Consider the following 14,080-nt stretch of genomic DNA (forward strand, 5'->3'; position numbering starts at 1 on the left):
ATTTCGAAGTATATGTACTTAATAGTTTTGAAATGTATCATGTGTAATCTTCTATTTTGAAATTGAGCAAACATAGATTTCGAAATATGTGTGAAAGGGGGGTTTCGAAATATGTTAAGCATATTTCGAAATATCCATGTTGTAGAACAATTTTTCTGAACAAGGATTTCAAAATATAAACTTAAATTTAGAAATAGGTACAAAGCAGATTTCGAAATATGTATATGAGACTTCAAAATATATTTTAAAAAATTGATATTTTGAAATCGTTATTTAGGGGTTTCAAAATAATCATAAAGAAAGTTTTAAAAATGAACTAAGAGTGTTTCAAAATAGATACGAAGTAGATTTCGAAATACTTAAAATATGATCTAAAAGTTTCAAATTTTGCGAGTTAGGTTTCGAAATATAGGACCAATGCTTCGAGATAACATAATTGAATTTTGAAACATATAACTTGTTTTTCAAATTGATACTTATTTTCGACAAACTAATTCAAAACATTTAATTGATATTTCGAAATGTCTAAACATAAAAGTTAATCTAAATTCATTTTATTTTGAATTTCAAATCATATCACAATCAAAAAAATATATTCTAATAAGATGATATTTTACCCCTTCGGCCTCAATTTCAACAAACCATTTTACTAGAGAATCTCAAAACACAGGGATTAAACTAATAATTGCCTTTGAAAATAAATTGACGGTACTCTCACTAGATTTCATTATCTAATGGGCTTTTACCCCTAGACATTCAACGTCCAGATGGGTCTTGCAGTTAAAAAAAAAAAAGGAGTGGCCGATTGACCATCCGAACGCAGAGACTTCCTTATTTTGTTGTTGTATCTTAAGAGCAATTGATTTGTAAAGTTTATTTTGAACCATGTGTGTCCCTTGAATGGCTACTCTGTCTTTCCTTAGCATTCGATCCTGTAATTCCACTGCACTTGTAATTGCTCAAGTTAGCTTAGGTCTGTATTTAACCTAGCTAGACGAGCAATTCTGTCGGGATATATTTGGGGTCGAATAAGGCATGTAAGTTCTTTATTAAGGTGTATATGTGAATGACGACTATCGAGATTATGGCAATTTTATTTTGGTGATTCTTGTGTATGTGATGATATATGAGGGAAAATATCTTAGTGTTTTCTGTGCATATAATGATGTTTGTGGAAAAATTTTACCCCTAGTATTTCCTGACCACGTGGCACACGCCCGGTGAAGCGGGGTGTTACACAATCTATCTGGGGTTCATCAAGATCATGCTATGGAACATAAGCTTACAATTTTTTTAGCAGCTCCTCAACAGTGGATGCGGAAATGAAAATCTTTCTTGTCGAAGAAGAAATGAACTTTTTGTTCACAGCCTGATCAATAAAAGAAAGCAACACATCGAAAAAATGGTTGATATTTAAAAGTCCAATGGGTTTGGTATGGAGGTTCAGCTTAGCCCAGGAAATTATACAAAAGATTTCCTCGAGTGTACTAAAACCTCTTGGTAAAGCAATAAAGGCGTCAGACTGAATGATTTTACAAGCCGTACGCTCAGACAGAGAGGTCGTTCTTATAAGTTGTCCACGTGTAAATCTAGAAATCTGTGGATCAGCCAAAAGGCTTGGCATTACACCCACCACATTAGACCCTCCAAATTGTGCAGCTTGTGAAACGCAACCATTCAATCCACGACTTCGTCATCCATATATTACATTAATTTTTTGTTTCTCCAATTTTAGGCTAAATTCACCTGCTGCAGATGTGTAACTAATATCGCTCCCAAGTCGAGAGCCACATAGTACACATACAGTGTTGATTCGACGAACTAACTTGCTTTCCATTTTCGTTTGGACAGAGAAGTCTGGCAATTAAAAGTAGTCACAAAGAAATTCAATGCTTGCGAAAAATAAAAATAAACATAAGCAAAAGTATACACAAGTAGTTGTGATTGTGGCTCACATCTTCCTCTGGTTTTACGTACAGTAACGGCTTAAACACCTTCTATGAGGTGGGGATATACTTCATGTAATACCTTATATTTTTATGAAATGAAATTTGGCTATTGGAAGATATTCTTGGAATTTTAAGTAAAGGGCAAAATGGTCATTTTCACCTAAAAAGTCAAGGGGACTTGGATTTTCAAAAGAAAGGGCCATGTGAGAACCACAAAATCAAGGATTCCATGAACCGGTAGTTAATTGCAAGTTTAGAAGGGGTTAGGATGCAATTTTTGAAAATTTGGGGGTCAAAGTGCAGTAGTGTTAAATTAAGAAAATCGATCCAGATTCAAGCAAGGGAAGCAAGGAACTTTCAGTATTGGAAGGATTAAAACAAAAATGAGTCATGAGACTCAAAATTTGGGCTTTAACACATCAAGTGATTTAAATAGGGGTCAGAGTGTAATTTTTCATAATTGCGGGCCTAAGTGCGAATTTTGGAAAATTAGACGATAAGGAAATTTTGAGAGATGAATTATCTTTGTGCAAAAGGTTTTAAAGTGATAAATCAAGTGATAGATGCATAAGGAATAAAGGTAGAATGAAATGTGCAAGTTTGGGCCCAAGTGTAATTTTTGAATCTTGAGAGGCCAAATTGTAATTTTCCAAAAATTATCTGAGAAGGTCAAAAAGAATGTTTTAGGATTCTTTGGGATGCAAATGAGATATGGGCAAAGTTTGAGAACCAAATGAAATGGGAAAATGACTGAAATGAAACTAGGAAGGTCAAAAGGGGTGAAACTGTAAAAACCAGAAAATAGGGGGCCAATCTGCAAAAAACAGAAAAAGGACACCGGCCGGCCATTGATGGCCGGATTTCGGCCGTACGTCGGCCGCATGGAGGCTGGCAGAAGGCTAGGAAGCTTGGGCAAAGCACGTGGATGGCTTTAATGAGGGTGATCGGCGGTCAGAAGTGGGAAATCCGCCAGAAATCGCGGAAGTTGGCCGAAAAAATCTTGGATTTTTTTAGGTAAATCCTGGCCATTTCAGCACGTCTTGAGGCCATTTAATGGCTGAAATCATCATCTAGAGGGTTGATAAGCCGGGACGGGACGTTTGATGGCTCGAAAACGGGTATAAATAGGGGTTTCGTGCATTAGGTTTCGATGTAGTGAAAAGCTTCAAATCGAAGGGGTTTTGGGGTGAATTGAGGGTCGAAAGGATAGGGCTTTTTCTCTTAAGGTCGAGAGAATAATTTCTGGAAGGATTTCAAGAAGTTTCGTGTAGGTTTCTCTTAAGGCTTTTTCTCGCCTGACCCTTGCTTCCCTGACAACATTAACGGAACTGGAACGTGGAATGTTCTAAGGGTGTGAATACCCAGGTTAGATAGCAAAATCTAAGTGAAGGAGAAGAAAGATAGTTATGCATGAGATGCAATATGCATGCTCCAGATGGAGGTGACTCTAGGGTGTTGCAATCACTCTCGCATAACAATAACAACAGCAACAACAGTGGCCTCACAACATGGCCCAACGGGTCACCGTACACACGTAGTGATGCATGATAGAAAGAAATGTAGGAAATGCATGGAAATGAAAGGTAAACGTGTCATGCTTATGCACACACCAACCCATGCTTTCGAAAGATGCTCAATATGCGTAAAACCAGATTGTAAACTCCTTCACCTGCTTCGGTCACACGGAAATGCCTTTTTCGCTAGATCATTGGGCTGTTCACTGCCCAAACAGGAATTTTTGTAAGTCTAAACACCAATATGACCATATATAATGAAAGAGTATGAAATAAGGGTGAGGACTACAAAATTTGGCTTGGAGATAGGCCTTCACGCACTCCAAGAAGGCTCAATGCGTGTAATTCACGCACCCATGACAACACTACGTCACTTTCGTATTTTAGCCATAACTTCTTTGTTTTAACTTCGATTCACGCACCGTTTGAACCTACGTGACCCTCTTTCGTCCCTCTACAAGAATATAAAATTTATTCATATCTTCGATTGCGCTGTTCAAGGCCTGTGACTGCTTTTCGGCTATGTCCGACTCGTCCTTGATGGCCGATTTTCCTTGCAATTTCTGCAACACTTCAACCTTCTCCCAATGCCTCATTTTATAGAAGAAAGGAGCCACCCTTTAAATGCCAAGTGTCCTTCTTATCATGACTTTACTACTTGCTTAAATCCTATTGGTCCACTTATCCTTTGGAATATATTCCCTCATCATTATACTTCATCTCCAAGTAATCAAGCCCCATCTCCTTCCAACTAAAACTATCCCTAAGTAACTAGAGGCTATCCCTAAGTGACCATCTCCTTAGAACTTCCTACCTCCCAAGCTTCCTATGAAATTCCTCTTAAGCCCACTTTCCTTTTCTCTTAAATTACACATTTCCTCCACCCATTCTTTGTCTTTGAATTCCTTAATTCCCCTTTGGATTTTTAATCACCAAATTTCCTCCATAAAATTTAGAATATCTTGCTTGCCACCCAATTCTTACAAAATCATACTTTATTAGCTATATAAAATTCTTTTCGAGCTATTACATTTAACCCCCCTTAAGAAAATTTCATCCTCGAAATTTCAGCTTATGGTTCCTGCTATATCAAAGAGGTAAGGGTATTTGTCATACATTTCTTGTTCCTTCTCCCAGGTAGCTTCCTCGATGCCATGATGCCTTCATAGTACCTTTACCAACGGAATTCTTTGATTCCTTAATACCTGTTCCTTTCGGTCCAGAATCTCCATCGGCTTCTCTTCATACGATAGATTGTCTTGAAGCTCGATTGTTTTCTTGGGTATGTGATGAGTCGGATCTAGTATAAACTTCCTCAATTGGGAAACGTGAAAAACATTGTGAATATTAGATAGTACTGGGGGTAAAGCCAACCTATAGGCCACCGGTCCAACTCGATCCAGAACTTCCTACGGCCCAATGTATCGTGGACTTAGTTTCCGTCCCTTGCCCCCTCTAAAGATCATTCAAAGGGGTGAGATTTTTAAATACACCTTATCCCATACCATAAATTCCAGGTCACTTCTTTGGTTATCTGCATATGATTTTTGCCTACTTTGAGCTACTTCCATTCGCCTTTGAATTGTTTTAATCTTTTCACTTGTTTCCTGCACCAGCTCAGGCCCTAATAGTTGCTTCTCACTCACTTCCATCCAACAAAGAGGTGTACGACACTTCCTTCCATATAGAGCTTTGTAGGGTGCCATACCAATGCTGCTGTGGTAACTATTATTGTATGCAAACTCAATCAATGGCAGATGCTCCTCCCAACTGGGAGAGAAATTCATCACACAAGCTCGTAGCATATCTTCCAGAGTTTGTATAGTACATTCTGATTGCCCATCTGTCTGAGCATGGTAAGCTGTACTCAAAAGTAACTATGTTCCCATACATTGCTGTAGACATTCCCAAAATCGTGAAGTAAACCTCGGGTCTCTATCAGAGACTATACTAAGAGGTACCCCATGCAGTCGAACTATTTCCTTAATGTAGAGTTGGGCGAGCCTACTTACGGGTTGTGTGACCTTCATAGGTAGGAAGTGAGAGGATTTAGTTATCCTGTCTACTATGACCCATATAGCATCATTTCATGTAGGTCCCTTTGGTAACCCTGTGACGCCCTTGTCCCGCAAATCGATGTGCAATGCCAGCAAGCCGAGGGGTCAGGGTTCATGCATAAATTTTTTTTTTCTTTAAAACAGAAATAGGGAAGTAATAAAATAGTAACAATGATAACATAGCTTTTATATAATCGAAGAACAGTGAGTCAAAAGCTCATTTGTTCAGTTTTCACAGTGAAATTCCCGAAACACCCTTATCTATTTCAAAGTTAGGGCTTAGTACAAAATCAGAGTTTGGCCACAACTGGAAACAATGATTTCAAAACGTTGCTACACAAAAAAGAAAATTAGGCAAGACACTCAATAAACATTTTCAAAACGTAGGTTATCACTAAATGGAATGGCAGGCCATAAAGTACAAAATATTCTTGGATGTGCCACCATTGCCCATGCCTGTGCCACGTCTCCTTATCCTTGGCTACCTATGGAGGGGAACGAATTGGAATGAGATTACTTGAATCCCAATAAGTACAAAAGAACCATCATACATATTTAAACAATACATGGTGTAACATAGCATGACATGAGGAAACACAAGGATTCGCGAACTTTGTGCAGAAACCCTTGGTCATACATAACATAAGGAGACACGAAGAGTTTCACCAACATAAGGGGAGAGGGGAAACATGAACATGGTGAGAACCAACGCTCGTAGCGCTACTAAGTTTCGGTCCCGAATAAACAGCGTATGGGGGAATTCATGACATGAGGTACCGATCCAGAACTTCATGGGATAACGTAATTTCATACATGATTCATGAACATGCTTAAACATCGTAAATTGTTCATAATGTACTTACCTCGACTTGGTTAGGCAGAAATTCTAACGTCTAACTGTCTCGAAGTACGAAATCTCCTAGGAATATCTCCTAGAAATGAAATCATTCCAAATATCATCATCTCTTGCTATCTAGGGTTTTCCTATTTTCCCTGAATTTTTCTTAATTTTCTCCTAATTTTCTATAGCCTATTATCTTTAAAAATTCCTTAAAATTTATCCTTGCATGATTTCTTCAAAATTCCTTCACCATAATTCATAAAATAATTCCCTTGAATTTCTTGGAGTTTTCCAGATTTTTCTGAAATTTTCTCATATTTATTTCTATTTTTCTCCTTTATTCTCCAACACCTAATATTTCTAAAATTCATAATAAATATCAAACCTGCATGGTAATAAAAATTTATTCCACATAAAATCATAAAATAAATCCTTTGACATATCATAATTTTTTCACATTTTTATTTATTCATTTACTATTTATTTTAAATAATCCATAACTTTAAAAATTAAAAATAAACACTAGATTCAACCATTTTTCTCAAGAAAACTAATACTCATAAACTTTATTGAATTTATGAATTTCTAGGAATTTTTCAATAATTCTCTAGGCTCTATAGATATTTTTTTTGATTTTTCAAACATTAAATAAATTAAATAAACTTTTCGGTCATCTTCTCCGGCGACAGCAACGTCGCCAAAGACGAATGGCCAGTACTAGGAAGGATATTACCTGCAATCGGTCACAATGGGTCCACTTTCGGCCTGAACGGAGCACTTGAGGTGGCCCAAAACGGCCGAAATCAGATCGGCGGCGGCGGACGCAGCGATTTTTCGACGGGGACGTAACACTCCAATTTCTGTCCAAAACTCCCCAAATTTGCACCGAAATGCTCGCCTTAATGCAAGGAACAGAAACCCTCTAATATCTTTGCTCGATTCTTTCTAAAACTCGATAATTTTCAAGCTTAAAAACCTCGAAACCCTTAGCTTATTTATAGGCAATTTCCGGCCATACCACAGCCAATCACCGGCCAGCCTTGGTCCCAAAGGCACCTAGGCCATGATGGCCTGCTCCTGTCACCCTTAGCCGGTCGAAATCCGCTGGAAATCTTGACCAAAACAATGGATTTACGACAGTCGCAAATTTGTCGCATTGACACTGGAATTTTTTTTTTTTTTTCAAAATTTTCAAAAATTGCCATTAGGTCCCCAATTCCTTGAAACCACATTTCCCCCATGAAATTTTTGCAAAATCACTTTTATTGACCTCCCTTCGCCTGATTCGGTATTGACCTTCAAGTTCCAAAAATTGCACTTTTGGCCCGATTTGATTTCTGATTCTAATTTAACCTTTCTTGGTCTTCCGAAAACTTCACTCAAGTTCTCAAAATCACAATTCCCAGGTTTTCCTTAAAAACCTGCACTCATTTTTCAGTTTTCCCTAGTTTTGCAATATTGCACTTGGACCTGAGTCTTTGAAACATTACATTTTGGCCCTAATCTTGATCCTCTTGCACATTATACCTTCTTGATCCTATCTCACTAGGGCTTCTAAATCCTTCCTTGCACCGATCTCAGGTTTCTGGCCCGTTTTCTAACTTTTATCTTAAAAATGATCGTTTTGCCCCTGAATCTCTAGGGTTCGAGCCACGATCCTTCTTACTTTGGAAACTTGTAGTTGACCACTGATTCATGAAATCTTGAGTTCGTGATCCCTCACATGGCCTAACTTTCCAAAACCTAAGATCGTTTGGCCCATTTCGGTCTAACGATTTGACCGTTTTGCCCTTGGTCCTTAATACATGGTGCCTTGATCTATTTCTTGGGTTTTCAAAACTTAAACTTTAATCATATTGCTCCCGAAACATAAAACAACAATCCCACATCCAATTTCGAACATTCGAAATGATATATTTTTATTACATCAAGCTTTCGGGTATTACATTATTCCCCTCTTACAAAGATTTCGTCCTCGAAATTTGCTCACTCTTCAACTGCAAACAATTGAGGGTACTTAGATTTCATCTTGTCTTCTCGTTCCCAGGTCGCCTCTTCAGCTGAATGATTCTGCCATAACACCTTGACTAATGGTATATCCTTGTTATGCAGTCTTCGCACTTCACGAGCTAGAACCTGAATGGGAATCTCTTCATATCTCAATCCTAGCTGAATTTCCAATGGTTGATACGTGATGACATGAGTCGGGTCTGGAACATACCTTCTGAGCATTGAAACGTGAAACACGTCATGTACCATGGACAATTCTGGAGGTAATGCTAATTGATAAGCGACATTCCCCACTTGCTTCAAAATTTCAAATGGGCTTATATATCAAGGCCTAAGTTTCCCCCTCTTTCCAAACCATAACACTCCTTTTATGGGCGTAACTTTCAAAAACACCCTATCGCCAACCGTAAATTCCAAATCTTTCCTTTTTCTATCCGCGTAACTTTTCTGTCGATCTTGTTCCTTCTTCATATTGGCCTTAATTAGCTCAATAGCTTGGACTGTCTGCTCCACAATTTCTGGACCTAAAATCTTGCGTTCACCGACTTCATCCCAATATGCAGGCGATTTACACTTTTTCCTGTATAACGCTTCGTACGGTGCCATGCCAATGAAGGCATGGTAACTGTTATTGTATGTAAAATCTATTAGGGGTAGGTTCCTTTCCCATTGGCCACCAAAATCCAGAGTACAACATCGCAACATTTCTTCAAGGGTCTGAATTATCCTTTCAGACTGTCCGTCCGTCTGAGGATGAAAGACCGTACTGAATTTCAACTTAGTTCCCATGGCCTCGTGCAAGCACTTCCAAAAACTTTGATGTAAACCTTGATTATTAATTTGTGTATTTGATTATTGATTATGTGTACGTGTGTATTTGATTATTTTGTGAATTTTTTATTTATTATTTTTTAAATATGCTTGCATTTAATTATTTTGTGTAGTTGATTATTGATTATGTGTATGTGTGTATTTAATTATTTTATGTAATTGATTATTGATTATGTATATGTGTATCTTATTATTTTGTGTATTTGATTGTTGATTTATGTATTTTTCAAAAATTTTCTGTGAAAAATGATACAATTTCCATGGAAAAAGTATCCATTTTCATGGAAAATAATGGATATCAAACAACAAAAATTGAAAAAAATGCCTATTTCTATAGAAAATAATGGTTATCAAACACCAAAAGTTAGAAAAATATAATAATTTCTAGGTAAAAAATTAAACTAATCAAACATCTTCAATTAAAATTTTTCCTAGAATTTAATTCTTGACAATTCAATTACTTAGAAAATATTTTCTTTCTATGCAAATTCTATACTTGCAATCAAACACACCCTTAGTGTTTCTTCATGGTGCAATTGAAAATTATTTTTTCAATGTAAAAATAATTTTAGATGGATTACAAGCACAAATGATAACTGAGTTGAAAAAAAGTTGGGGTAAGCAACTTACACAAACCTCCACCTCTGGATTCGACGAGGACCAGTGAAGAACGAAGAAGGTCTTTTTGGGTTTGAACAAAGTTAGATTCAACAACCTAGGGTTTTTAGGAACAAAGAAGTTCTAGAAAAAGAAAAAGAGAAGGAAGTGACGGGTTTCTGAAGAAGCCCTATCACAAGATGGGAATTTCGGTGGAGAAAGAAAGTGTTAAGTTGGCCAAATTCTACCAACCATTCATTTTCGAAGACAAGGAAGGAGATAAAATGTGGTGTTGCCTAGGAGTGTTAAAAAAAATTGCCAAATTGCAAAAATCAATCACACCGCATAGCATCATAATTGGGCCATTCCCGGCAATCGAAATCTGCCACTAAAGGTACCCAAAACCGTCGCTAAAAATTTCCCGGTGAATTTCTCGGTGGTTTCTGCAATGGTCGGGTTGGAAGCTTTCGGTGATATTTCCCGACGGATACAATCGCCGTTAAATAGTTTTTACCGGCGGTTTTTACAAGAACGCCGCAATTGCCTAATCATTTGCGGCGGTTAACCGAATGCCGACTCTACTAAATTATCGGCGGTAAGAAATGCCGGGAAATACTCACTACCGGCGGCTGCTGATTGCCGTAAATTAACGGCGGTATTGAGCTGCCGAGAATGGTTATCGTTTTTCCGGCGGTTAGGACTGCTGGTAATTCTTCTCCACGGCGGTTGCTGATTCCCGTCGATTAACGGCTGTTCTCACTGCCGGTAATGATTATAGTTTTCCCGGCGGTAGAAGCACCGGTAATATCCATTTTTCCGGCAGTTCTTACCGCGGGCAATTTCTGTGATTATCCATTGCAACCGCCGGAAATTCATAATTTTGTTTTTTTAAAAAATTTATCTCACTGCTAGCTGGGTTTCAACGTTAATCATGAGGGATGAAATCTGATTTAAAAGTATTTAATTACCACACTAAATAAGAAAACCACCACTAAGATAAAAACAAACAAATTATCAGTCCCGGAACGTACGCCTCTACATATCATTCTTTTAATTTGTTCGATAATAATAGATTTTATTTGGACAACAAGGCTTCTTAATTAAAAGACCAATTTAAGAGTGAATGAGCATAAAATTAAATTTGACATTGACATAGAAATCATACCTTGCCAACTAAATGATATTGTGATTTATTTGTTAATTGACATGCAAATAATTATATTAATAGACACTTTTACTTGCTAGTTGAACCAAGCATCATTTCCAGCAATTTTTGAAAACCACCAGGGAAAGGGTACTTTTACCAGCAGTTTTAGAAAACTACTGACAGAAATTGTAGGCTTTCCAAGTGAATTTTGGAAAACCACCGAAAAATGCTATCAATAGTTGCTGTCGAAACCACCACGTACTAAAAGATCCACCGGGGAAAACCCTTTTTCTTGTACTGATCATATTTCATCGTCATGGCAGAAATATATTCACTCACGTTATATATATTATAGATAGATGTACACGGTAAAAAAAAGTATTGCACTTATTCTATACCACTTTTGATCAAGTGTAGTCCATTATTTTATATATTAAAGAAACCTCTATGGAATACCATGTAAACCTCTATGCATGGATGTGTTGGCAAGGGACTTCTTATGGGGAAACAAAATTAGTGAGGAAGAGTGAAACATGGAAAATGAATTTTCGTCACGGCCTAGAAGTTCCTTCAACTTTCAAAAAGAATGCCAAATTGGGTCAAAAATTTCTCCTAATGTCTCAAATCAGTGAAACAATTTGACTATTCTCCACTTTCTCACTCCCCAATTCCTCCATCATCTCCTTTCTCTTTCCACCCCATGTTTGTGATTTTTGACCTAATTTTTAAATTTTTTTGGTTCAATCCCTATTTCTTGATAAAATTTGTTGATCCTTTTTGTCTCTCCTCTCGGTGTTCGCCACCCATAAAATTGAGCCAAGTCCTCCATTTTCTTGCAGTGCTCCTTTGTAAATTACTAAATTTAGTCCAATGTAACCTTGTCACTGCTCCTGCCAAAAAAATAAATACATATATAAATTGCATTCATCTACAAGATGAAATAAAAAATAACAGCAATATTTTATCCAACAAGTATTCGCACAAACAAATATTAGTTACCTACCTTTATTGTTCTTTACCCACGTCAGACTTTGGGCTCAACTCCAATCTCTTCGCAAAATCTTTTTATGGCTGCTTGCTCCTAATTTCTAATTCGCCAACTATATTGTTGGGCAAACTCTTCCATTTTTGCCCGTTTTGTAGTAAACTTCGTTTTTTGTCTTCTTCCCCTTGATTTGCCAAACTTCAAAGTCACTACCGTCGTCGGTGGAGGAAGTGGCTGAGATGGTGATGGTGGGGGTCGTGATAAAGCAGGTGGAGGTGGAGAAGATGGAGGTGGTGGTGGTGAATGAGGCAGAGGTAGAGAAGATAGAGGTGGTGGAGGAGGAGAAAATGGAGGTTGTGGTGGCGGCGACGAGGACAAAAAAGATGGAGGTGGAGGGGATAGTGGCAGCAAAGGAGCTGGTGGTGTAAGAGTTGGCGACAGAAGACCTGGTAGGGGAGGAGATGGAGGTGGTGGTGGCGGCGACGGAGGAACTGGTGGTGTAAAGGCTGGCAACAGAGGATGTGGTGGTGGAGGCAGGTTTCACGGCGGTGAAAATTGCGATAACACCCCATACACAACAAAATATACTTTGATTGATCTTGGGGTTGAATTCATAACAATCATCCAACAACATTATTTAAACATCTAAATCGAAATTTGACTATATTCTAGATATTGAACAGCAGCTAAAAAATTTGTCTGGAGATCTGCCATTAAAGAAAGAAAAAGAGAGAGAGAGAGAAGAGTTGTCGTGAAGAGTTTTAGAAGGTTTGTATATATATATATAGAGAGAGAGAGGGGAGTTGGGGTGAAGAGTTGCAGAATGTTTGTATATATATATATAAAAAATACTTATCGCCCTCACATTTATGATTGTGTCAGAGGTCGAAACTTGCCTGTTGAATCCCCTGATTTACCTCTCTTGCTAAAATCGTGAGATCAAGTAGTATGGACGCGAGTGATAACACGTAATCTGAAAAATATTAAATTAAAGTTGACGGTGGGGTCGCATTGTATTTGTAGCGCTGAAACTGAAAGCTCAGACCCTTCTGCTCTATGCCTGTGCTGATGAGTTTTAAAATTTTTGAAGTTTTTCTTTCCCGAGTTTTAGTTATTTATTTATTAGATCTTTTAGTGCTACAATTTTATTTATTAACAAATTGAATTATTAAATGAAATGTTATATGTTTAAATTATCTTAAATTACAAGTCCGCGCACGCAATGCATTCGTGATTATGCATTACTGAACACACTATTGAGTCACTTGTAATCCTTATTTAATTATTTTTTTAAAAATAGATTATTTTTAACATCTATAAAATTTGATAAAGAGAGGACTCATTTTTGGCATTTGAGAAATGACAAAACTATTATCAACTTTACAACTCTAATTATCTGATTTTAAATGTGTTAAATTAATTTCTCATCGTAAATTACAAAGATTGAAAATAAATTAAGCACTTACATTTTATTCTTTTGCATTGTTCCATAAACATGGCAAAACGCACACACACAAAATCACAAATAAGATCTTGAAAACATACTTTTGCTAGTATATGCATTAGCCCACTGTTTAATGCTTTTGCTATTATACTTCTGTGATAGTGGCGACAGAGAAGGTGGTGGAGGAGGAAGTGGCTGAGACGGTGGAGGTGGCGGCGGCGTAGATGGTTGAGAGGGCAGCTCTTCCGGGCGGTGAAAGAGTCGGTGACACCCACAAATAGAATAAAATATGCTTTCATTATTGACGGAGAGGAACTCGCTGCAACCATCTAATAACAATACCGGGCTTTCCATTTCTATACCGAAATTTTGGCGACATTCTCGATATCAAACAGTGGCTTGGAAATTTGCAAGATGATCAGTGCAGAGAAAGAGAGAGAGATAGAGAGAGATAGGTTAACGTTGCTGAAGTTTGGGAGAAATAGGGGAGTCAATATATAGGAGGGGATATATATATTATAGTTATACTTACTTACATGTTCAAAACAAATTAGAAGCATAAACTTTTAGTTCTCAAATTATATTTTCGTTTATGATATAGTGAGTTTATAAAAATTAGTAAAAAAATGTATTTCGTATCCTTGAGATTTATGATAATATGATACAAATATAAATATTCTTAATGTATTTAATGTGGCAAAATAA

The 14,080-nt window shown here is 37.2% G+C and overlaps 1 protein-coding gene across 1 annotated transcript; it reads right to left on the minus strand.

Moving 5' to 3' along the window:
* Nucleotides 1-12,027: 12,027 nt before the first annotated feature.
* Nucleotides 12,028-13,729, minus strand: LOC127793143 (extensin-like). The gene is made up of 2 exons (XM_052323926.1): nt 13,477-13,729; nt 12,028-12,437 (listed from the first exon to the last, which is right to left on the minus strand). The coding sequence occupies exons 1-2, from the start codon at nt 13,727-13,729 to the stop codon at nt 12,028-12,030; spliced, it is 663 nt and encodes a 220-aa protein (XP_052179886.1).
* Nucleotides 13,730-14,080: the final 351 nt, after the last annotated feature.

The sequence above is a fragment of the Diospyros lotus genome, unplaced genomic scaffold, assembly GCF_014633365.1.
Source record: "Diospyros lotus cultivar Yz01 unplaced genomic scaffold, ASM1463336v1 superscaf1, whole genome shotgun sequence".
Lineage (NCBI taxonomy): Eukaryota > Viridiplantae > Streptophyta > Magnoliopsida > Ericales > Ebenaceae > Diospyros > Diospyros lotus.

Excerpts from the sequence above, each read along its gene's own strand:
- LOC127793143 (XM_052323926.1), bottom strand. The coding sequence starts at position 13,729 with ATGGAAAGCCCGGTATTGTTATTAGATGGTTGCAGCGAGTTCCTCTCC. Across the intron at positions 12,438-13,476 it reads TAATGCATATACTAGCAAAA|CCTTTACACCACCAGTTCCT; the intron begins GTATGTTTTCAA and ends CTCTGTTGCCAG.